Source organism: Palaemon carinicauda, chromosome 1 (assembly GCF_036898095.1).
Source record: "Palaemon carinicauda isolate YSFRI2023 chromosome 1, ASM3689809v2, whole genome shotgun sequence".
NCBI lineage: Eukaryota > Metazoa > Arthropoda > Malacostraca > Decapoda > Palaemonidae > Palaemon > Palaemon carinicauda.
In genome coordinates, this window is record NC_090725.1 from 262,298,443 (window position 1) to 262,325,942 (window position 27,500).

A 27,500-nucleotide genomic window follows, 5' to 3' on the forward strand; every position below is an offset into this window, starting at 1 on the left:
CAGTTTAATATAACACTAACAAACGCAGTTCACTTGAAATTAATTAGATAATTGGTTCCATTATAATTTACGGATCTTTAGTCATATGGCTCATTGCTGGGATAGGGCAGGCCATTCAGCACCTAGATGCAACTGGGGAAAAACGTAAATGTGTAAAATACCAAAGTAGAAAAATAGTGGGAGTCAACAAATATTACTGTGTACATAAAACACCAACAAACAGGCTGGCCAATTCCTTTTTCATTTATAACAAATCAACTAAGGGAAATCCAAAGTGGATAATATCGTACTTATCTCTGATTTAGTAAATAATACTGGTTATTAGTGATAGCGTTCCTGAAAATGTGACTATGATTGATTGATTTGGAGTTTTCTGGCATCTTGTATTTGACTATGATTGATTGATTATTATGAATTAGCGTAGAAACTTCGAGAGTGGTCGATCCTTGCGAAGGCCAATCAGCGTTCCATTTTAAAATAATAATCTTGAGATATTCACTACCTCACGTGGTGATCTGAAGAGATCATTATTAGGATGAAATAAACCAATAACTCACAGAGAAAACCTTTGATGGTCACTTAATTCACTGAGCAGGATAAATATTCCCCTATAAACTTCCCGTATTTGATCAAGATGGCATGAGAATACTGTAATTTCAGCATGATACCCTAAAGACACCATTTATTTGATGAATAGGAAAGATAGCAATCACCCAACCAACCCAGAAAAAGAGCCGTTTAAATATTAAACCAAAAGAAAAACCTTAAGACAGAAATCAATAAATCCATGTAATTAGTTTATTTAAGCTATTAGCTAGGAGCAATAACATTTTGGCCCCTAACGGAAACCTAAATCAACATAATTTATACTAGATTGAAACTAAACTTTCTATTACATAAGGTATGCATTACTATTTTAAAAGCTTTCAGAAAAGAAAATACACGTGCAAATAATGGAGAAACAACCATATCAAGTGCATACCTCAAACCACCAAGAGAAGCCTTTATAAGTGTAATGATAAAAAACACGCCGTGAAAAAATATTTTGCTACATCGTTGAAGGAAACAAAGTGTTTACACTCTCGCTAATTTGCCGTTTTTCTTTAAAAAATTACTGTATGAATCATTTTCCTAAGAAAACAAAGACGTCACACTTTTGCTATCCTTTTCCATCATTGTATATATTCATTTATATATAGAGTATATACTTGTAAATATATATATATATATATATATATATATATATATATATATATATATATATATACATGTATATTTATATATTTATAAACCTTTTAATATCGAATTTACTCTACCTTATGAATAAAGACCCACCGGGATATTCTTTTTTATAAAAAGGCTTTTGCCTACGCAAGGATTCGAACCTATGCCTCAGAGCCAAAAGAAAGTCCCAGAAGACATTAAAAGATATACTATAGAGTTATTACAAACTCTACCTTACATCTCCATGTCGAATTCATATGCATTTGAAATGGAAATCAACTCATCTTCACCAAGACATCCGATGGGTAAATTTATATATTGAGGTGGTTAAGATGGTATCATGTTCATGAAAGACTGTTAGAGGCTTGAAGTGAAACTGAGTCTGAGATAAGGATGTATATCTTATGTCGCAAAGGCTGCACAACATAATTACGGTGCGAGTGATATGGGAGGTCTGAGAATGGTCACTGAATGTATATGTGAAGTTGTAGGACAAGAAAATTACTAGTGAATGGCCTGTGGAATGGTTAATATTTGCAAATGGCACTTTGCTGATCAGGAGAAGTGAAAAGAAACTGAAGAAACTGGTGCAAAAGTTTTAAAGTGTTTGCTAACTTAAATAGTTGAGGGTAAATCCCCAAATTAGTAGAATTATTAAAGCAAATACAAACCAGGAGGATGGAGCAATGAATGTAAAGGGTGATGGAAAAGTGGAAGTGATTGATTTGTAAAAGTATTAAGGAGTAAATATAAAGGATAATGCTAAGATTAGAGGAGAGGTGAGTAACAGATAATGTGAAACAGGAAAGATAACAGGATGTGTGCAAAAGATAGGGTTAAGGCACTGTCTACAGAATGGAATCCAGGTGGGTATGAACAGAATATTAAGCACACTCTCCTTCATTAAAGTGAGTTGCATTATCATGCTGAAAGAAATTGATAGAAAAAAAAATTAGAACTGTGGACATGAATTGTTGTAAATTTAGCGTTGGAAGAGTACAAAGGTGAGTAATGTTAAATTCTGTCAAAGTTGCACAATTGCCAGCAGTGGCGAGAGGATGGATTAGAATATTTTGAGGTGTCCAGTCATGTAGAAAGAATGGTTTAGTGAAAAGCGTGAATAAAGAAACTGTTGCGAAGAGGGCAGAGAAAGGAGAGATTTTTGGGGGAAAAAAAGAGCCTTGATATTCAGGAAAAACAGGATTGAGAGTAAGATAGGTGGGGCTGGTGCAGTGTGTATAGGGGGATTAAATATGCTCCCGATGAATCTTCTGTGTAATTGTATGAGACTTATATTGTGTCAGTTTTAATGCATATCTGGTTCATCCACAATTTACCAGATAACGGATGAATGTGGCAGTAGCTGTTTTATGAGATCATGTTGAGGGGTAGATGGACATGGACATGATTTGAGCATGCTCTTCCCACTCCCCAAGAAAGATTAGTTCACCAAACTTTCAATTGGGCTCCACAAGGGACTAGAAGAGTTGGAAGACCCAGGCCTACATTGATGAGGACTATGAAACGTGAGTAGATGATGAATGGATAAGTATCGATTTAAAAGCTCAAGATAGAGACGACTGGTGAAATCTAACCAATGCCCTTTGCGTCAATGGGCGTAGGAGGAGGAGATGATGATGATGATGATGATGACATATATATATATATATATATATATATATATATATATATATATATATATATATATATATATATATATATATAATATTCTTTAGCGTGTACAACCTTCATCCCTGCACTTAATCTTTATCTAAGACTCATTTTGTTGCCCGATCCATCACGACAACATGTTGCAACGCATGCATCAGACACTTGATCAATTATCGCTTAAATTCAGCTTTAGTTACAATTCTCCCACTCGCTCATAAGAACAGATTTTTGATTCGACAAGGCCCAACATAAAGCCGCGCCCATCCCAAGATTATAATCCTAAAACCAGATACTGACAAGACATAAAATAGTTCTTGAAGCTTACCGTTGTCGAGGGTGATAGTGACGTGGCACAGACCAGATCCCCGCCTCCACCTTCCTCCTAAAACTCGGTTCAGACCGATGTACAGGCGAGTTTCTTCGGCCTTTCTTCCGCTATCTTTCTTTTCTTCTTCTTCTTGAAAGATTTTGAATAGAGCTGATCCCTCTAACATTCCCCGACGTCCTCCAAACTGAAATAGATATGAACAGAAGGTTCAATCCCCTTAGACACAGAAACAGATATATATACCGATTGTCTATAAGTAGTAAAAACAGGACTTCTAACCAGGATGTATTTAGAGGCCATAATTATATTCCCCAGACTCATATACGTTTATTCGTCTGGATTTGCATGTATTATTTTCTGATGTTAACGACCAACCTCTCCCGACTTCATTAGACATATATAGTAATTCCTAATATTATTATTATAATTGCCATTAATAAAATATCCAAATTTTGTAACCTGTCCCTGGTTCTTATTGATCGGAGTCCAATTAAATATAATTTCTATAAAAATGAAAACATGAGAAAATAAAAATTTTGCATTTTCCAAAATTCAAACAGTAAATTGAAGTCAAAGAATATATGAACCTAATGATGAGGAGATGAAAGCATAGAGGAGTATATCATATAATTGTACAAGAAAAATAAGGAAAAGAGTAACTTCTATGAACTTTTGGGGTGAAAATTCAGCTGTAATTACTGTAGGATATTGTAGTTGTAATTTCGAATACATGTCATCTAACTCTAACCTAAACGAGTCCCAGATATCACATATAGAACAGCAATACTAAAATTGAGATAATTTCGCTGCACAAATTTATAAAAGGTCTTGAAAGTCATAAATTCTTGGAATTTTCATTGCAGCACTTCTGAATAACCGGAATCTTCGACGCAATTGGCAATGATAGTTTGAGAGAGGCCGGATCCAGCTTCTTACCATTAATATCATATAAATATTGAATTTGATTAGAGGCAATAGGAAATTTAGGCAAGACAAACTTCGCGTTATCCATATACGAAGTGCACCATAATACTAAGTGCTAACTATATTACCTACCGTTGCTTAGCGGCGTTATTATATGAGAAGAGGGGTTCTAAGATGGGGGGGGGGGGGATTCAGCCTATCCAACCTCTAGGATCAAGCGTACTGGGGTACAAAATTCTGGCTTGTAATGAATGCTAATAAATAATTATCACGGTGACTTTGATCATTGCGGTCTGACTTTAAATACAGCACCCCCCATTAAAAAGAAATAAAATCTGTTTAACAAATGTGCTTCTGGAATACTATGTCGTATTGAGTTTCATGACAGAAGAGGCAAGAGAGTTACAATTTTTACACTTAACTGCATAGCCTACATTGCATAGCTGATGCTACAGTCAGGGAAGATCTAAATGCAAAGGATGTTAAGAATTATGAAAAATCTTAAACAGTAAGCACAAAAAGACAATGTACCAGAGATATATATCCAGGTCAGGGCTAAGAATTTTAAGAGCGGCCACTGTTCAAAGTCCTCGGTAAACTTGCCTTTTTGTGGGATAATCTGTCGCAGATCTGTCGTATGAATTAATCCTGCCGTATGAATTAATGCTGCAGTCTCAATGACGTTTTAACAAATATCCCATAGACATTCATCTTCATCGAAGTGTATAAAGAAATATCATGAGTAGCACAAACAAAACAAAACCCAAAGTATCAAAAATACATTAAGAAACAACGTTGAATGAATATCAAACATACTGAAAAAATATTTGACAAAAGCTATTTACACAAGAAATTAAGAATAGAATATGACTTGTTTACTAGAAATTTACCATTTTAGACAAGCCAACTTCTTTAAATTCGTGTTCTGTCTTGATGACGTTTAAGAGACGAAATTTAAGTATTAAGTTGTTTATGTCGTAACTGGTTATCGTCTACACTTGGAGAGCCAACTCTCCGGAATAATTTCCATAGAAAACTTTTATTCAGTCGGTTCGTTTATAAGGTTTCCCTTAATTACAAGTATTAATAATTTTTAAGCGGTTTATATACACACACATATATATATATATATATATATATATATATATATATATATATACTGTATATATATATATATATATATATATATATATATATATATATATATATATATATACTGTATATATATATATTTATACAAATATATATATATATATATATATATATGTACATATATATATATATATATATATATATATATATATATATATATGTATATGTGTGTATATATATATGTATATATATTATATATATAATATATATATTCATTATTATTATTATTACTAGATAAGCTACAACCCTAGTTGGAAATGCAAGATGCTATAAGCCCAAGGGCTCCAACAGGGAAAAATAGCTCAGTGAGGAAAAGTAATGAGAAAATGAATAAACGATGAGAAAAAATCAACAATAAATTATTCTAAAAACAGTAACAACATCAAAACATATATGTCATATATAAACTATAAAAAGACTTATGTCAGCCTGTTCAACATAAAAAACATTTGCTGCAAGTTTGAACTTTTGAAGTTCTACTGATTCAACTACCGATTAGGAAGATCATTCCACAGCTGGAATAAAACTTCTAGAATACTGTGTAGTATTGAGCCTCCTGATGGAGAAGGCCTGACTATTAGAATGAACTGCATGCCTAGTATTACGAACAGGATGGAACTGTCCAGGAAGATCTAAATGTAAAGGATGGTCAGAATTATGAAAAATTTTATGCAACGACGGTGCCAAAGATTAATATCTAGATCAGGAATAAGAAATTAATAGACCGTAAGTTTCTGATCAACAAATTAAGATGAGAATCAGCAGCTGAAGACCAGACAGGAGAACAATACTCGAAGAAGGTAGAATGAACGAATTAAAAAACTTCTTCAGAATAGATTGATCACCAAAATCTTGATAGACTTCCTCAAAAAGCCAATTTTTTGTGCAATTGAAGAAGATATAGACCTAATGTGTTTCACAAAAGTAAAGTTGCTTTCGAGAACCACACCTAAAATTTTAAACGAGTCATACAAAGTTAAAGAAACATTATCAATGCTGAGATCCTAATGTTGAGGAGCCACTATCTTTGACATACTTAGAATCATACTTGGAATTTTGTTAGGATTCAACTTCATACCCCAAAATTTGCACCATGCACTAATTTTAGCTAGATCTCTATTAAGGGATTCAGCAACCCCAGATCTACATTCAGGAGAGGGATTTGATGCAAAGAGAGTAGCATCATCTGCACATGCAAAAAGCTTGTTTTCTGGGCCAAACCACATGTCATGTGTATATAGTATGGAAGGTAATGGGCAATGAACTCTACCCTGTCGAACACCAGATATCACATTCCTATACTCACTAAGGTACCCATCAACAACAACTCTTTGAGTTCTATTACATACGTGTGTATCCTTTCTGAGGGGGGATACCTTAACGAGATGAAAGGGATTGTGCTTCACTATAATCAGCAAAGCTATACTAGTCAGGACCACCCATACTATATTGGTTTGCTGTGAGCGATCAGACGAAAATCTCCCACCATCACCAGTACGCAGTAGCTAACGTGGTGATGAGAACTGGCCAAAACCCAGATATGTAAATATCAACCTCCTCTCAGCCCCAGTCCCCAGCGGCAGTGGAACAACTGGATTGCAGTGGATTGTAGTGGCCCGTGGCACGAGCAACTACAATCCACTGCAGGTGGTGCTAAGAATCTCTAGACTAGAATGGCCACCTTTGGAAACTGCACCTTGCAACATACAACGTCAGGACCCTGTCTAGGGAAGATCTTGCTGTGTTACTAGAAGAACAGAAATAAATAAATTGGGATATAATGGGACTGGGTGAAATTAGAAGAACTGGGAAATCTTATATAGAATTTAAAAAGGGCCATATATTTTGCTTCACAGGACATAAAACGAACCAAGAAAATGGAGTAGGATTTCTTATTAATAAAAAGTGCAGGATTAATTATCAAACTAAATAAGAAGTATAAGCTAAAGATCATTCAAACGTATGCACCAACAACATCCCATACAGAGGAAGAAAAAGAAACTTTTTATGAAGATCTGGAGATATCTATGAAAAAAACATAGAACCCAATTTACACTTGTTTTGTGTTATTTCAATGCTAAAGTAGGAGAAAAGAAATGAGAGGAAAATCAGCAGTAGGTAAATTTGGAGTAGGCACAAGGGATGACAGACGAGACATGCTTGTAGAATTTGCGGAAAGAAACCATCTTACAATTATGAACTTTTTTTTACAAAAAGGAACAGAGAAAATGAACATGGAACACCATAAATGGAGAAACGAAAAATGAAAGAGATTTTAATCCCAGAGAAAAAGTCAATTTACTTAAAGATGTAACAGTGTTAATCAAGTTAAAGCCAAGCGATCATAGAATGGTGAGAAGCAAAATTGGTTTAGATCTAAGTAAAGACAGAAAGTAATTTGAAGAAAGAAAATAAACACTCCTGTAATAAGAGAAAATTCTGATGAGGTTAGTTTAGCAATACAAAATAGATACTCCCAGCTATCTGATGAAATGGAAGCAAGTAAAGGAGAAATGAATAGTAATTTAACAAAATTTGTATTAGAATCAGCACAAGAGATAGGAGGAAGAGCTCCCTATACAAGATCAAGGAAAACTACCAAAAAAAAGACCAGAAATATAATAAAGAAAAGATTGGAAATGGGGGTATAATCCGAGAAAGATGAGTTTAACAGAATTATCCAAAACAATAAATAAACTAAAAAAAACACAATCAGACCAAAACTGAGGAAACACTAAAGAAACGAAGAAGCATCAAATTGATGAAAAGAAGACTTGGAACAGGGCGCCAACAGACGTTTGCTTTAAATGGTGAAAACGGAAATATTATCCACAATAGAGGTGGAATAATTACAGATGACTTCTATATAATGCTACACAATAGTGATATAAGAGATAACTTCACCAATAGAAATAATGAAACACCTGAGCCGGTACCAAACTTAACAGTAGGAGAAGTAAAGAAAGCATTAAAAGGCATGAAAAGAGGTAAAGCAGCAGAAAATGGCCCGGCAATTTATTCAATATTAGATGGAGGAGACTTCATTGTAGTAAAACTGGATGAACCTTACACAAACTGTCAGCAAGAATGCTCTATACCTACAGCTTGGAAAAACTTTATCATTATACTAATTCACAAAAATCGAGACACAAAAGACCTGAAAAATTACCGCCCAATAACTTTACTTCCCATAATATATAAAATATTTACAAAGATCATATTAGGCCAAATAGAAAGACAGTTAGACTGTAATCAACCAAAAGAGCAGACAGGCTTTAGAAGCGGGTATTCAGCAACTGACCATATCCATGTAATTAAACAGGTAATGGAAAAATCAACAGGGTATGACAAACCGCTATAGATATGGCATTTATAGACTTTGAGAAAGCTTCTGATTCTGTCAAAACATTAGCAGTAATGAGAGCCCTTCAAAAACAAACAATAGAAGAATCTTATGTTGGAACACTTGAAAATATCTATGCAGGAAGTACAGCAATCCTAAAACTACATAAAAATAGTGAGAAAATTCTGATTGAGAAAAGAGCTGATACGGAGACCCTATCACTCTTAAATTATTCACAGCATGTCTAGACGAAGTTTTCAAGAATTAAGATTGGGATAATGTAGGAATAAATATTGAGGAATACCTTAACAATTTATGATTTGCAGATGATATAGTTGTATTTAGTGAATCATGGGAGGAAATACAAAAGATAATAAAAGATTTGAACAGAGAAAGCAGAAATGTAGGACTGAAAATGAATATGCTTAAAACTAAGATAATGTTCCATGAAAACAGACAACAAATATGAATAATGGGCAAACTCTAGAAATTGTTAATGAATATACATACTTAGGACACGGGATCGAAATTAAACGAAATATAGGCATGGGATGGAGAGCATTTGGTAAACAAAATGAGATTATGAAAAGCAAAATCACGCTTTCTATAAAAAGAAAAGTATTTAATAAGATGGTTTTACCAGTACCAACTTATGTATCAGAAACTTGGAGCCTTACTAAAGCCTTAGATCATAAGCTAGTTACAACTCAGATCTATGGAAAGGATAATGATGATATTAACACTAATAGACAGAAAAAGAACGAGGATACGAGAGCAAACCGAAGTGGAGGATATTCTAAAAATATGCAAGAAAAAGAAATGGACATGGACAGGGCATATAATGAGAATGACAGATAATAGAGGAATATTAAGAATAACATAATGGGTCCCTAAAGATTGCAAAATAGGCAAATGAAGGAGGAGAAGTCGATGGATCTACAAACTAAGGAAGTTTGCAAGCATGGACTGGCACAGAAAGACCATAAACAGACGCAAGTGGAAGGACATGTCTGAGGCATTTTGTCTGCAGTGGAATAGTAATGGCTGATGGTGGTAATGATGATGATATACAGTGTATATATATAAATATATATATATATATATATATATATATATATATACACATATATATATTTATATATATATATATATATATATATATATATATATACTGATATATATATATATATATATATATATATATATATATATATATATATATATATATATATATATATATATATATATATACTATAGTCCGAATAAAGCCACCGTCATTTTCCGTGAAAAAAAATTAAACAAAAGTTAGCTGTTATTTATTGATAGACATGTGCATTGTTCTTATACAATGGAATTATTAGCATACCTATTAATTGTTACAAAATAGTATGAAATAATAAGTTATAAAGAACCCTAAGAAATCTTCTTGCCACCTGACTGGTCAACTATGAGTAAGCTGTCACTACATGGATAGTCTTGATATATTTCCTTAGCATTACAATGATGTTAATATATTTGATTTTCAAACAGTTCTCATATAGTTACCTAACTATTTATTATGAGGGGTAAAATACCGTGAAATACTCATATAATTTCCTTTTTTACTTATCTAATAATTTGAGATTTTACATGAAAATACTCTTCTACGAAACTATTTCTATAGTTCACGTCTTTATCTGTTTAGCACCACAGAGTTCCCAACGTTTTTGCAGTCGTGACCCCCCTACTATCACCAGCTTAATTTTCATTTTATTTATTCTTTTTTTTTGTTGTTGTTAAAGAGAGAGAGAGAGAAAAAAATAGTATCTTCAATAAAATCATCCAATAATTTCTTAATTATCTATTGGCAACCTAAATCACAGCATTGATCAAATATAAATTCACTCAAAGAGGCTAACAATCCTTGCATATTATAAAGTTTATAATATTGCAAGGATTATTACCCTATTTTAGTGAATTAATGTTTGATCAATGCTTTAATTTAGTTTACCAATAAATAATTGCAGAATTATTAAATATTTCTTTTAGGTTTGATAGCTGTGGAAGTATATAAGTTGATAATATTGCAAGAATAATTATCCTCCTTTTGTAAGTTAAGATTTGATCAATGCTGTGATTTAGTTTGCCGATAGATAATTACAAAATTATTTAATGATTTTTTTAGATACCATTTCTTTCTCTCTCCTTGACAAAAAAAAAAATAATAAATTCAAGCTGGTGATAGTAAGATAGAACATACACAACTATCAAAACTAAAAAAAATCATCCAGTATTGTGTAATTATTAATTGGCAAAATAAATCACACCATTGATCAATTCTTATTTACAAAAAGAATACACTAATTCTTACAATAGTATCAATAAACACAGAGTTCCACACCTAGTGGGATGCCTGGTGTTGCATTTCAGCAGCAAGCCTTGAAATTCGTGGTCGAGCGATTATAAGAGCCAGTCTCATATCATCCCTGACATCCAATCTGTCTGTTCTTCGTTTTTATATTGGCAAGAGTTGAAAACCCTGACTCACACAGGTAGACAAAATTAAATGGAATAAGAACACGTACTGTAAGGCTGTCATGCTGACTGATACATAGCACACCAGAACTGAGTCACCGATTTCTCCTTGAAGTGATCACGAACTGAAGAGTCGTTTCTTAGACTCAGGATTTCATCTTGGATCTCATCTGGGATGTTGGACACAAGTGCAGTACAAATGGGTTCCTTACCAATGCCTCCTGTCCCTCTGCCAGCTCATGGAAGTTTTACGCGAACTCTTTATATAGAGAAAGGTGGTGTTCAGTAATCTCATCCTTGAGGAACTGATCTAATTGGATCTGAAATTCATCCATCACAGCACAAAGCTTGTCGAACATAGCAATGTTTCCAAAATTGGTTTTCCAATGACAGTTTTCCAATTTGGAGACAAAGACCTAGAGACTGTCTTGAAAAAGGAGAATATTTGTTTCTCTTCCTTGAAGCTTCAAATTTAGCTTGTTTATTTGGTCGAAAATGTCAGCAAGGTATGCAACCCTTTTAATCTATGCTCCATCTTCAAAGTGACCCGCAAGATCTGTTTTTCCTTGAACCTTCAAGAATAACTTTTATTTCATCTTTTATCTCAAAGAGATGGTTGACAAGATTCCCTTTTAAAAACCAACATACTGCTCTGTAGAAAGGACGACGACTTTGTGGTCAGCATTTATGTCTTCGCACAGTTCTATAAACAGCAGTGTGTTGAATTCTGCAGTTTTTTTTTTCATAATTCCCATTTTTTATTACAAAATCAAGCACTTCTTGTAGAGAGGCAGGGAGAGTCTTACTGGTGACCCCCTTGCTAGGGCTTTGCGACCCACTGGTTGGGAACCCCTGATTAGTTCCGCCAAGGAACAGCCTTGTCATGCAACAGTATTCCAACTTGTGTCCCAGAAATCTCACAGTCAACCCACCAGAAAGACGGACGATTTCGTGGTCAGCATTTGTGACATTGCACAGTTCTTTAAATAGCCGAGTGAAGAGTGCTGCAGTCTTTACATAATTCACAATTTTGATTACAGAATCAAGCACTTCTTGTAGAGAGGCAGGGAGAGTCTTACTGGTGACCCACTTGCTAGGGCTTTGCGACCCACTGGTTGGGAACCCCTGATTTAGTAGAAGAATTTCCGTCAGGGAACAGCCTTGCCATGCTACAGTATTCCAACTTGTGTCCCAGAAATCTCCCAGTCTACCCACCAGAAAGACGAACGATTTCGTGGTCAGCATTTGTGACATTGCACAGTTCTTTAGATAGCCGAGTGAAGAGTGCTGCAATCTTTACATAATTCGCAATTTTTATTACAGAATCAAGCACTTCTTGTAGAGAGGCAGGGAGAGTCTTACTGGTGACCCACTTGCTAGGGCTTTGCGACCCACTGGTTGGGAACCCCTGATTTAGTAGAAGAATTTCCGTCAGGGAACAGCCTTGCCATGCTACAGTATTCCAACTTGTGTCCCAGAAATCTTCCAGTCTACCCACCAGAAAGACGAACGATTTCGTGGTCAGCATTTGTGACATTGCACAGTTCTTTAGATAGCCGAGTGAAGAGTGCTGCAATCTTTACATAATTCGCAATTTTTATTACAGAATCAAGCACTTCTTGTAGAGAGGCAGGGAGAGTCTTACTGGTGACCCACTTGCTAGGGCTTTGTGACCCACTGGTTGGGAACCCCTGATTTAGTAGAAGAATTTCCGCCAAGGAACAGCCTTGCTATGCAACAGTTTTCCGACTTGTGTCCTAGAAATCTCACGGTCCACCCACCAGCCAGGAATCTATTGGGCACTGCGCCCACCAGACAAGAACCCTTTGGTCACTCCACCCACTGGCCAAGAACCCTTTGATTGCTCCGCCCACTGGCCAAGAACCGTTTGATCGCTCCGCCCACCAGCCAGGATCCCTTTGATCACCAAGCCTACCAGCCAGGAACCCTTTGGTCACTCTGCCCACCAGCTAGGAATACTTTAGTTGCTCCTCACATCAGCCAGAAACCCTTTTATTTGGTCACCTGGCCACCAGCCAGGAATCCTTTTGTAGCTCTGCCCACCACCCAGGAACCCTTTGGTCGATCTACCCACCAGCCAGGAATCCTTTGGTCGCTCAGCACACCAGCCAAGAACCCTTTGGTTGCTCCAACTACCATCCAAGATCCCTTTGGTTACTCCGCCCACCAGCCAGAAACCCTATGGTCGCTCCCCCCACCAGCCGAAATGGGTGTGTACGCAAAGGTATTTATATTATCTATTCAATCACTTAGTTTGACTGGTCTTTGTCACTCTGTGGCTTGCTATGCTCGTAATTCAACATTATCTCATTGCTATTCTGTTCTGGCAAGCAGCACATGTTGCACTACATGTTAGCAGAGTGGGCCGAGTAAATTAATGTTATCTTAATTATATAATTAATAATCTAGTTCAACTTGTCTTTGCTACTTGTAAATTCACACGACCACCTCCATTCATCCTTCTGGGTCAGTTTCCTCTGTTCTTGTGCCATAGCCTGTTTGCAATAGTCTTCCACTGTGTTGGGGCAGAGTTCTCTTGCTTGAGAGTACATTTGAGCACACTATTTTACCTTAGTTCTCTTCTTCTTGTTTTTTTTTTTTTTTTTTTTTTTAAGTTTTTATAGCTTATATAAGAGAGATTTATCCTAATGTTGTTACTGTTCTTAAAATATTTTAATTTAATTGTTCATTACTTTTCTTGTAGTTTATTTATCTCCTTTTTTTTTTCTTTTTTTTTTTTGCACAGCTATTTTTCCCTGTTGGAGGCCCTTGTCTTATAGCATCCTGCTCTTCCAACTTGGGTTGTAGCTTAGCTAATAATAATAATAATAATAATAATAATAATAATAATAATAGTAATAATAAAACGTAGTCCAGACAGCGATATACAGGCAGTCATCGTGCATCGGGCACAAGGGTTCTTGACTGGTAAATGAAGCATGAGATTGCCTATGTGGACGGCTACTAACAGACCACAAGATTTTGTTAAACTGGTTGGGTGAGCATCAGCTGCTGAAGACTAAACAGGATAACAAATATTCAAGAATTGGAAGAATGAATAAGAAAATTTCCTCAGGATATAAACCTCAAAAATTTCAACAAATTTTCTCAATATACCAAATTTTCTTTTGCAGTTATAGAAGACACCGGATATGTTCAACAAAAGTAAATTTCCTATCAAGAAACACAACTAGAATTTCAACAATCCTACTCTTATGTAGTGAAAGTGTTTTCATAAAAATAAGGATTGCTTTGTAAATTTTGACAAAAGTTGGAGTTCCTCAAATTAATTCTCAATGACTAAAAGAAAGACTAACTAACTTGGAATTATCAATTGTTGAAAGGAACGTAATTCAAACCTTCAATTTTGGTAATCTAATGGATCTCTTTACATCGGCAGATGCACGAAAACTTCGTATACAATGTACTCCTGAATACCATAAGAGTCCTTGTACATAAATTGGTAATATCTATCTGGAAACTTATTTATCAAACTGCTTCATACTTGATGTACACAAGAGGAGGGTTCACCATAAAATTAAGGATTGGACCTTGAATTTCATCTATGTATAGGCCGGCGTTGGGGACCCGTGAGGCCATTCAGGCCCCAAATGCAACTGAGGGAAAACCCGCAGTTTCACTAAGAAGTAAACATTAGTAGAAGCTAGGCAGTAAGAAGGAAGAAAGTAGAAGGTTAAAAAGTAAGTGCAGCTAGGCGCCCAAGGAATGCTGGAAAGACCCTAAAGTAATGCCTACAGTGCACCTTATAAGGCGGACCGCTGGCACTAATCCACTCCCCCCACCCCGATACTGAAACATAAATCTAGGTTCTAAAACTAAGGATATAAAATCAATTGATTCCGCACACTTACAAAATAGCAGCCGATATGTGTTTTGGAAGAATGGTCTGCAAACTTTCTAATAAGCCCAACAAGTAGGCCATACAGTACGCAATTAGTATAAGATCTATAATTTTGGTATTGGGAAATGCAGTGATAACTATTCCTTCTTATTAGTGCTGAGAGGTAATAAAAGAAGAAATTATCATTAGAACATTAGGATGGGGGAAGCACCAAATGTGTTCTTACCACCAGTCCACGGGAGCGCTTATTACGTCACCTTAAAATGCTTTACTTAAATCTGAATCTTTAAAGAAAACATATCTATTTTGGGCTTTTTGATTCCAGATTATCAAAAAGAGTTTCATTTCAATTGTAAATGCTAGTTAGAAAAATAAGAAATCTGATTGCTATAGTAGTAGACTGTGGGAATTTAAATGAAGTAAACTTCTATTTCTATAAATTTCAGCATCTACAATATATATTACATTATTATACTTAACTATAATGTGGATAAAAAAAAAGTATAGATATTTAGAGAAAAAGTCCTTGAATATTTATATTTTGTTCGTAGGTCAGAAATTGAAAGATGGAATAAGTTTTCCTACAAGCCATTTACTTTACCTTTGAAAATGAATTATGCGATAAGAAAGTATTTGCCTAAGTCCGGTTTTGCTTGGAACCAACTCAATTCATAGACAACCCGACGACGATGCTGGACAGCAGGTTTATAATATTTATAGCATTGCTTATCGCAGAGCCAAACACAATTTCTGACTAATTCAATAAGAAGGGCGATTCCTGGAAGTTTGTGTCAATATCTAAAATAAACCGGTCCTTCCGAAAACGCGCTCTAAATTAGCATTTACTTGACATCAAAGATAAGTACAAGGCAAGGCACAGGTGGAGGGCGGTTACTCGCCTCAGGAGGAGATCGACCCTCAAATTTGGAACTCATGAACCTCAATTGCTGTGAAAATATGAGAGAAAATAACTTGGGGAAATTGCTGGCTCTTGATAATAGCTCCAAAGATGATCGAACGTCTGCACATGGGCAGCGTGAATAAACCGGCACATACGTATTTAAAAACATCCCATCATTAACACAGACCACTTCATGATGTTTCGACATCCTGGCGGAAATGGGAAGTTCCATATCATAGTAACGTTTCATTGTTAAGATCATATTTCATGAATCATGAAATTTTAATTTCATCAATTCATTTAATATCCATTAGTGTTCGTAATTCGAAAAAAGTTGTGTTGACCAAAATTACTAATATACAGTAGGTTCCGATTTGAAACTATGACTAATAAAATAGATGCTGATTACCAATTATACGAAAAGATAAATTAATGAAAACTAATAGACTTTCTGGGTCGTTTGAAGATGAAAAATAAAAAAAATAAACATAAAAAATAATCAAAATGGAGGAATAAGAATGGAAAGCAATCGTCAATGAAGAAAAGGGGAAGAATAATTAGTTATAAGAATTTGTCGAAGGGACAAGGATCGTAAAGCAAGCAATGACTCATGGTGGGAAGACTGAAACATAAATGAGACTTCATCTCAAATGAAAATGAGATGAGTGATCTGTTCTACTGATTTGGGAAAATGTTTAACGCGAATACTGAATAATTCTAAAAAAATTAGTAAGGCTTTTGCAAGAAGAGGGGAGTTTACAATGATTTGCCTTAACTGTAATTACCTATATTCCACACTTTGAAAACTCAGACATGCTTAATGAGACGCCTACTAGCAGAAACTATTAACAAACATAGAAGCCTCTACGAAATGCTTTCAGATTTTTATCGATACAACAATATTTCAACATAAAAAATAATGATATTGCAGAATATTATCATTATTACTACATGCTAAGCAACTATCCTAGTTGGAAAAGCAAGATGCTGTAAGCCCAAAGGCTTCAACAAAAAAAAATTAGCCCAGTAAAGAAATGAAACCAGGATATAAGTAAATTTCAAGAGAAGTAATAAACAATCAAAATAAAATATTTTAAGAACAGTTATAACATTAAATTAGGTCTTACATATATAAACTATAAAATAAAAAAAGATAAATATAAATAAGACCGAATAGCGTGCCCGAGTGTACTCTCAAGCTAGAGATCTTTATCACAAGACAGTGGATGGCCATGGTAAAGAGGCTATGACATTACCCAAGAATAGAGAAGAATGGTTTGATTTTGGAGTGTTCTTCTCCTAGAAGAGCTGCTTAACATAGTTAAAAGTCTCTTCTACCTTTACCAAGAGGAAAGTAGCCACAGAACAATTTCGGTGCAGTAGTTAACCCCTTGAGCAAAGAGGAATTGTTTGGTAATCTCAGTGTTGTCAGGTGTATGAGGGCAGAAGAGAATGTGGTAAGAATAGCTTCACACGGAGTGAGGAAAAAATATTGTAACTAGCTTCTATGTGTGTTAACCTTTGGTATGGTAACACCAGTTTATAATGCTAAATCAATGATTGTCTACAGAAAGGTCTTACCTGGCGGCCGTACCTCCATTCGAGGGTGTGGTGGGAGAGGTAGAGGCGGAAGTGGTAATATCTCTGAATGACGCCGTCAGTCAGCGCCAGCAGTTGTGAACCGTCCAATGAGTCCTGAAGCAAGTCTTGCCCTCGACCGTATACACGCCACTGTCGGTTCATTATGTGGGCCTGGAAATTTTAGGGATAAAATGTGACAAAAGAGTCAGAATCTGATATTAAAAAAAGTGGGTGTGGGAGGTTACGAATGGGAGTAGCACCTCATTCTAATTCAATTATTATTATTATTATTATTATTATTATTATTATTACAATTATTATTATTATTATTATTATTATTATTATTATTATAAGCTAAGCAGAATCCTAGTTGGAAGAGCAGGATACTATAATGCCAAGGACTCCAACAAGGAAAAATAGCCCAGTGAGGAAAAAACATGGAAATAAACTACGAGAAGTGATCATTGAAAAATCAAAAACAAAATATTTTAAGAACAGTAGCGGCATTAAATTAGATTTTTCATATATAAACCATATAAAAACTTAAAAAATAGGAAAAGGAAAACGATAAAATAGCGTGCCTGAGTGTACTCTCAAGCAAGAGAACTCTACCCTAAGACAGTGGAAGACCATGGTACAGAGGGTATGGCACTGCCCAATACTAAAGAACAATGATTTGATTTTGGAGTGTCCTACTAAACGAGTTGCTTACCATACCTCAAGTCCCTTCCACTCCTAACTAGAGGAAATTAGCCACAGAGCAATTACAGCGCAGTAGTTAACCCCTTTGGTGAAGAATTTATTTATCTATTTATTTTTTTTATTTTTTATAGTAATCTCATTGTAGCAAGGTGTATGAGGACAGTGGAGAATGTGTAAAGAATAAGCCAGACTATTCGGTGTATGAGTATGCAAAGAAAAGATTAACCGTAACAAGGGAGAGGGATCCAATGTTGTAATGTCTGGTCAGTCAAAGGATCCAATAACTCTCTATCGATAGTATCTCAACGGGTGGCTGGTGCCCCGGCCAACCTACTATTAATTGTTACATATGACAATGAGGTTTGGAGGAGGTTATGTTTCACTCATGGGTAGGTTTTGGTCATTATGTTCATAGTTAGTAAGCACATCCATACTTTTTTTATTTTAGAAATTGACTTTATTGCTTAGCCATGTTTTGCAGTTTAACAACTCCCTTTATAAAAACTTTCTGTACTTTTATTGGGGATGCTTTTATCAAGTTTAAAACTAACAATTTCAGAAAAAGCTTTTCCTTTAAAATATTTATATATTACATTGTAATTAACACTAGTGCCTTGCTCGTGATTTTTTATTGATCCTACAAGCAAATTAATTAATCAAATTAATTTAAAATCTTAGATGATATCTATACGAGATTCCGAAAGTTATATCTCTCCCTTTCTTCAGTAAGAAAAGAACTGTCCCCATTAGCCTGTTAACATAAAAATTGGAAAATAAGATTTCATTGCTGTGCTTCTAAATACCAAGAATTTACTGTGCTTAGGATCAGTAACAACTAGAAGATCAAACTTTCACTTTTTTTTTTTTTAACAGGCTGACGTAAGTCTCAATAGTTTATATATGACCCAGCTATTATAACGTTGTTACTCGCGTTAAGATATTTTATATGCATTATTTATTACTTCTCTTATAATTTATTTCCCTATTTCCTTTCTTCACTGGGCTATTTTTCCTTGTTGGAGCCCTTATTCTTATATCATTGTTTTCAAATTATAATTTTTAGCTTAGCTAATGATAATAATAATAATAATAATAATAATAATAATAATAATAATAATAATAATAATAATAATAATAATAATAATAATAATAGGTATATGGTTAACAAAGGTCAGTTAAGGATAATGTCCTGATTGATAATACTTGCTACCAAAAAGATTTTTACACATAGGTTTCAAATAAATGTGTCTGCAATTGAACTGGTTTCGAAACAAGTACTAACCTCTGCGTAGCTTCCTCCTTGGTAGCCAGAAGCTTCCAGTGAATCAGCTATGTGCAGAGTCCATAACTTTGGAACTGAATATTCCAAATCTAGAACGAGAGTTGTGTCTTTTTCTTGGCCTGTGGTCACTTCTAACACGGCTTCTCTTCCACACCAATCTGGTTAATGGGAAAAGCTTCTGGTGATCATTGCTGTGCTGTGTATGGGTGCACATTTTCGTAACATGAATTAAAACTGAGAAAAAAAGAGGTTCTAAAGTAAAGTACAATAAACAGAAAATGTTATAAAACATATTTCTAAACATGTCTACTTTGTTATACACCTACAAACTTACAATTTTCCCAAGTCTCACCATATTTAGAAAATTGGTAAACATTTCCAATTGCTTAATAATTGTTGTGGTAAACTAACTTCCAAGATTCTATTGAAGAATCATTATAATGTTTTTACTCTTGCAATACTTATAACTTTCAAAAGTTAAACAGTTGGAAAGCTACATGAACAGAAATAATAGAGAAAAAAATTTGTTCTTCCACTCATTATCATCATCTCCTTCAACGCTTGTGGACACAAAGGGCCTCAGTTAGATTTCACCAGACATCTCTATCTTGACCTTTGAAATCAATACTTCTCCTTTCATCATCTACTTCATGCTTTAAAGTCCTCACCCATGTAGGCCTGGGTCTTCCAACTCTTCTAGTGCCTTGTGGAGCCCACTTAAAAGTTTGGTGAATTAATCTCTCTTGAGGAGTACGTAGAGCATGTCCAAACCATCTCCATCTACCCCTCACCATGATCTCATCCACATATGGCACTTAAGTAATTTCTATTTTTAGTTTTATTTCTAATCCTGTCCTGCCATTTAACTCCCAATATTTTTCTGAGGGCTTTGTTCTCAAATCTACTAAATCTGTTGGATATTGTTTTATTGTTATACCACAACTCATGTCCATACAGTAACACCGATCTCACTAAACTGATATATAACCTGATTTTCATTTGTAATTTCAGGCGATTTGATTTCCAAATATTACCCAACCTAGCCATTGTCTGGTTTGCTTTTCTCAATCTTTCATTTACCTCCTATTCTAAAGAGCCTGAATTAGAGAGCATAGTTTGTGAATAATTAAATGATTCTACCTCATTAATCCTTTCTCCTTACAATGATATTTCATTTTCCATTGCATATTCCGTTCTCATCATCTCTGTTCTTCTTCTTATTTATCTTGAGCCCAACCTCGTGTGATATATCATGCATTCTGGTTAGCAAACTTCGCAAGTCCTTTGGCATTCTGCTAATAAGGATAGCTTCATCAGCATACTCTAGGTCAGTTAATTTCCTATAATCAATCTAGTCCAATCCTTCTTCACCATCCCTAACTTTTCAATGTACTACTAAATCCACGAGGATAAACAACATAGGTGACAACACATTCCCTTGGAGTACTCCGCTGCTCACTGGAAATTCATTTGATATGACTCAACTAACATTAACTTTGCACTTGCTATGCTAATGAACACACTTAATCAAAATTACATATTTAAGAAGAACTCCATAATAACGAACGACTTCACAAAATTGGCCAGTGCTCACTATCAAAGGCTTTTACATAGTACACAAATGTTATCAAAAAGGGATTTCTATATTCCACACATTACTGTACCACATGTCTTAAAATGAAAATTTGGTCAGTACAACTTCTATCTTTTCTAAACCCTTCTTGTTCATCTTTCAGCTTTTCATGAATCGTTCTTCTAGTCTCTTTAGAATGAGTATACTATATATTTTCATGACAACTGACGCAAGAGTGATGCCTCTGTAATTATTGAAATCACTCAGATCTTTTTTTTGCCATTTACACCTACACTCCTAGCTCCCACTCATCAGGTCTTGCCTCTTTACGCCACATTCTACAAAATAATCTAGTGAGTATTCTGGGAGTCACTTCATTTTTAGCCAATATCATCTCAGTAGTTATTCTATCGTATCCAGGGACTTTTCATCACTAAAGTTTTTTTTTAAATATCTTCGACTTCGAACACACTGAATTCATTCATGGGCATATCAAAGTCTTCCTCAGCTTTAGGTATTTCAATCAAATTATTTCCTTCATATCTCCTATGCATGACCTCACTAAAATGTTCCATCCAACGCTGCCTTACTTCATCTTCTGTTGTCATAACATATCCATTTTCTCTTTCGATATGTATATGCTTCTTCTTATTTGCCCCCTTGGAGATTTCATTAATAATTCTATGAACAATTCTTACACCATAGCCACTCCCTGAATTCATAGCTTTGTCAGCCTCATCTGCCTTCCTGTCTAAATATTTTCTCCAGTCATTCCTAGATTTTCTTTTGACCTCACCATCAATACTGCAATACTTAGCATGCTCACCTTTTGATTTTCATTACTTCCTCGAAAACTTTCAAAACTCAATTTCTGTCTTCGTCTGCTTTTTATAATATCCCAAGTATCATTTGATATCCATGGTTTTCTCCTTATAACTGTATGTCCCAAACCTTCACTACCAACTGGCTAATATAGGTTATTAATATCACACCATTCTTCATTAATTTTCTGCTCTTCGTCTTAAAGTCTCTAACACTGCAAATCAGTTTTTACATTCAATTGCATACGTTTCTCTGTGCTCTTATTCTAGAGGCTTAGTTGTATCAAACCTAAGTATTCTATCTACTGTAAATTTCTGTTGGGTGCTTTCAGTTTTAATTTCAGTGTGGCAATGAGGAGCTAGTGATCACTACCAATATCTGCACCTCTATAAATTCTTACATTTCTCAGAGTCCTTCTCTCTTCATTAATGGCTATGAGATCTATTTGATTTTTGGAATTGCCACACGGTGAAGTCCATGTATATTTGTGGATGTCCTTGTGCTGGAAAAAGAATACCTCCAATAGCAAGATTGTTTGTTGAACAAAAACTTATAAAATGTATCCAATTTTCATTTACAACTTCGCCAAGACCCTCAACACTCGTCACATTCTTTATACCTTGATTAGTCCTTCCAACTTCAGCATTGAATTCACCAATCACAATTTTCATATCTCTCTCTATTACACTCTGCAGTTCCTCATAGTATTCATCTTTCCTTTCTTCAGGGGAATTATTTGTTGGTGCATAAAAATCTATAATACTCATATTGCACTGCTTTGATTTAAACTTTGTAAGTAACAATATACTATTTACTGTACAACTCTCCATTCCGTTAATGCCTTTTCTGCTCTTGGTGTCATCATCATTCCTACTCCTCTTCCAACTCCATCCGTTCTTCCTGAGTAAATATATATATTGCCTTGGTCTAAGGTTTCTTTACCAATGCCCCTTACACCGTGTTTCCCTTAGGGCCAATATATCCAAATTATATTTCATAAATTTATTCTCCACTTGCTGTAACTTCCAATTACCAATTTTCAATTTTTCTATAGTATTTATAAACTGGAAAATTCTTACTACCACGCTACGCCCGGGACTGGGGGCCATTCTGTCGTTTGTGCTTTCCATAGTCTAACTAAATCCATAGAGGATTCATGGGCTAAATTCACTAAAGGATAGCCAGTTCCTTGTGATGCGCAGTGCCTATCCCCTGCCGGTCTATATTAATTCCAATAAGATGAACCACCAGGCATCAGGAGTAGAAGCCGAAAAGACATCTTGTCTTTCACCTTAAACCTAATGCCATTATCTTCATCTAGATTTAATGGGGCATTTCCTCAACACCCAAAGTTCTCGTTACTGCACCAGATTGCTCATCCACTTACATAACCGTTGGCAAACATGGATTGCTAAGATATACCGCCTAGCAAGGTAATATACCTCCTGGCACGGTATCATCTAAAATTTGTCCAATCTAGTTCTAGTTACAATATTCATGAAAAATATTCATGTCATGGCCTTCTACTGTTTGAAAAAAAAAAAAACATATTTCAAGAAAAAGTAGTTTTAATTTATTTTGAAGATTTCAGTTGATTTTAGTGAGCAAATTTGTTGTGATTCCGGCTATTTTCTTATCTGGATTTAGATTTATAGAATTTGCAACTTTTCGACTGAATTTCTCTTTGATATCTGCTGACTTAAGCGGCTTTTATTACCACTGTAATAAAATTTATTCAAATATATCAAGATGCTATAGAAATCAGATTAAATATATTGCGACCACTGATTCTGATTTCCTTTATTCAATCAATGAAAAAGAGAAATAATTGTTGTTATCCTTGAGTGTAATCAACTGGTCAAATTCCGTTATTAAAGTTGACGTCTCTCTCTCTCTCTCTCTCTCTCTCTCTCTCTCTCTCTCTCTCTCTCTCTCTCTCTCTCTCTCTCTCTCCGGAGCCCTTGGGAGTAGATAAAAGGATGTGTCTGCCTATATGAATAAATTGTACGAATTATGCAATGAATAGCAAGTATTTCATGTTCCACTTGTAACAGTGGTCTTTCCGGCTCTTCAAGTTTTTTTAGGTGCTTTCCCTGCCATTGGCAATAAATAAAGTTAATGATAATTCGTACTTAAAATCTATATAAACTCGTTTCCATCAAATTTGATTCCCATTTTAGATATCAAAAAACTTTCTAGTCTCTCGAAGATTCCTTCGTCAGAAATTATTCACCGAGGGACTTTTCAAGAGATAAAATTTTGAGATTTTTTCACCAGGCTATTAATAACCTTGCTTGGAAATTTATCCACCTGTTTTGACACGCAAATATTGAGTTTTTATTTATGTAAAAAAAAAAAAACCGACAATGACCATTTACATATCAATCAAGGAGGTATGCAAACTTCCTACCTCCTCTTCCTTACTTGAAAATAAGTATATAGATATAAAGTTACTTTGTAAACCTTGGTCGGCATCAATGACCTTAGATGTCAAGATGTCAGAAAACCTCAAATCAATCGATCAATCAATTGTAAACCTTGGGAAGGTGTACGATAGGATTTGAATTGACAAATGAAGATAGGTGACAGAATGACAAGGGACGAAAAGATTATGGGTTTACACAAAACAGAGGATGGAGAATAAAGTTAACTGTATAACAAAGCAGTTGCAAGAGGAACTTGAAAGTGACGGTTAAAACGTGTGTTGTATACACAGACCTAAAAAATCATATGATGAAAATGATAGAGAGGCGATGCGGAAAGTATCCAGAATATATAGTACAGGTACTATGGTGTTGAGAATGAAATCTGGAAATGGTTGATTCATTAACTATCTAAGACTTAATAAGAAAAGAGGCAAGTCACAATAGAAGAAATAAAGGATGTGAGCAAATGATTAAAAGACTTCTATTGCCGAGTGACCGTCCTTCGGGTTTACAACTACTGTCGGCCCGACAGACACTAAAAGTTCATGTGCAAAATGGTAGTGCTTACTTCCATAAAGCAAGACTGGGTTAGCAATGGCGTGTTGAATCAGGAAAGGAAATGACCCGTTCTATTCCGTCTTTTATACAGAAAATATTAAATACAGCAAGGAAAGGCAGGATATCATCTATAGAATCTGAGACTAAACTACGAGTCAATAAAACTATTATAGTAAACTGATATAAAATCTGTTTTTTCCTAGACCTCTAATGATCATATAAAATGGTACCTGAAACTTCTTTACTACACTACTTATAAACTAGACGAATTGCAATCTATTACATTAAATCCCCCTATTTGGTTACGGCTCTTTTTCCCTATGCTTACACATACAACGAATAGTCTGGCCTATTCTATAAACATTCTCTTCTGTCCTCATGCACTTGACAACACTGATATTACCAAGCAATTCATCACTCAAGGGGTTAGCTGCTGCACTGTAATTGACTACTTTCCTCTTGGTAAGGGTTTAACAAAAGAGACTCTTTAGCCATGGTAAGCAGCGCTTCTAGGAGGACACTCCGATATTCTAACCATTGTTCTCTAGTCTTGGGTGACATGGTCTTCCACTGTCTTGAGTTAGTGTTCTCTTGCTTGAGGGTACACTCGGGCACACTATTATATCAATTTCCTTACTTCCTTTCATCAATGGGCTATTTTCCCTGTTGCAGCCCTTACGCGTATAAAGTCCTGCTTTTCCAACTATGGTTGTAGCTTTGCAAATAATAATAATAATAATAATAATAATAATAATAATAATAGTTAACTTCAATAAAACACCATGCCGTGTCCATTGATCTTGGGTATTAAAATCCACAATTATATGCGTTGTATATTTAAAAAAAAGGCTATTTTTCAATATAAAACGCACATAATTGTATATTTTAATACCCCAAATAATAATAGTGTTAGCCAACTTCAGAAAAAGTAAACATGTGATGTAACAATAAAAGTAGTATTTGAAATATATTCTAATCAGGCATCCACCTATCTACCTTTAGTTGACTGCTCTCGAAAGGCTCTAAAAGATTGCATTTGCCTGCATGCACGTTTTGTGTTACATAGAAGCACCCCAGTTATAATAATAGTACTGCTTCACTGTGCATAATTCAATTATCATTACTAAGTTTTTTTTTTTTTTAATTGGGATTAGGGTTATCGAAACGTTAGCATTTTGATTTAGCAAAGTTTGGGTATATGTGGGAATTGTAATATGACACTATATCTTTTTCTTAAAAGATATATATATATATATATATATATATATATATATATATATATATATATATATACTAGTTTAGCTTTTCGATCTCGTGAGATTAAAGCTCTCTTGGTGGAACTTGATGCTTATGGAGGTGTAGATCCAAATGGTATTTTTCCTTTGTTTTTTATAAAGACAGCAGATTTCTTAGCTCCAAAATTATCTGTTATTTTGCGCAAGTTAGCAAGAAGAGGAGCTTTTAGCACTTGTTGGAGAATTGGTAATGTTACTCCTCTATGTAAATGTGTTTGTGGTAGCTCAAGTCCCACTGATTACCGCCCAATTTCCATAAATCCCATATTATCTAAAGTTTTTGAACGTCTTCTGGCAAAACGTCTTAATAGGTTTGCTGAAGGTAATCATCTACTCCCTAGTTTGCAATTTGGTTTTCGTAAAGGCCTTGGAGCATGTGATGCCCTTCTTACAATCTCCAATGCTGAACAGAAATCCCTTGATTGTGGTCGGGAAGTTCGTATGATTGGCCTTGATTTTAGTGCTGCCTTTGACCGTGTTAATCATGAGTCCTTTGTTTTCAATCTGAAACATTTGGGAGTGGGTGGGTCGTTTCTTAGAATTATTATTGATTTTTTAAGTAATAGATCTCAAAGAGTTGTTGCTGATGGGCACCATTGTGATTATAGGAATGTGATATCCGGTGTTCCACAGGGTAGTGTTCTTGGCCCATTACTTTTCATACTATATACACATGACATGTGGTTTGGCCTAGAAAACAAGCTTGTTGCATATGCAGATGATGCTACTCTCTTTGCATTAATTCCATCCCCTGAATGTAGATCTGGGGTTGGTGAATCCCTTAATAGAGATTTAGCTAGAATTAGCGCATGGTGCAAATTATGGGGTATGAAGTTGAATCCTAACAAAACTCAAAGTATGATTGTAAGTAGGTCAAGGACGGTGGCTCCTCAACATCCTGATCTCAGTATTGATAATGTTTCTTTAAATTTGTATGACTCTTTCAAAATTTTAGGTGTGATTCTCGACAGCAAATTTACTTTTGAGAAACATATAAGGTCTGTGTCTTCTTCAATTGCACAAAAAATAGGCTTATTGAGAAAATCTTTCAAGATTTTCGGTGATCAATCTATTTTGAAGAAGTGTTTTAATTCTTTCATTCTACCTTGTTTTGAGTATTGTTCTCCTGTCTGGTCTTCAGCTACTGATTCTCATCTTAATTTGTTGGACAGAAACTTACGGTCTATTAAATTTCTTATTCCTGATCTAGATATTAATCTCTGGCACCGTCGTTTAATTAGTTCATTATGCATGTTGCATAAGATTTTTCATAACTCTGACCATTCTTTACATTCAGATCTCCCTGGACAATTCTATCCTG

General features: G+C 34.9%; 1 protein-coding gene across 9 annotated transcripts in view; it reads right to left on the reverse strand.

The window, feature by feature from the left end:
• Positions 1-27,500, reverse strand: part of LOC137655707 (signal peptide, CUB and EGF-like domain-containing protein 1) — a 348,295-nt gene that overhangs the window by 108,987 nt on the left and 211,808 nt on the right. For 8 of the 9 annotated variants that reach the window (XM_068389764.1, XM_068389755.1, XM_068389720.1 and 5 more), the window contains 3 exons: positions 19,506-19,663; positions 17,522-17,692; positions 3,221-3,407 (listed from right to left, as the gene is read on the reverse strand). In XM_068389764.1, coding sequence (XP_068245865.1) covers positions 3,221-3,407; positions 17,522-17,692; positions 19,506-19,663 — 516 coding nt within the window. The remainder of the gene's footprint in view (positions 1-3,220; positions 3,408-17,521; positions 17,693-19,505; positions 19,664-27,500) is intronic. The other variant, XM_068389783.1, reaches the window with a different exon arrangement.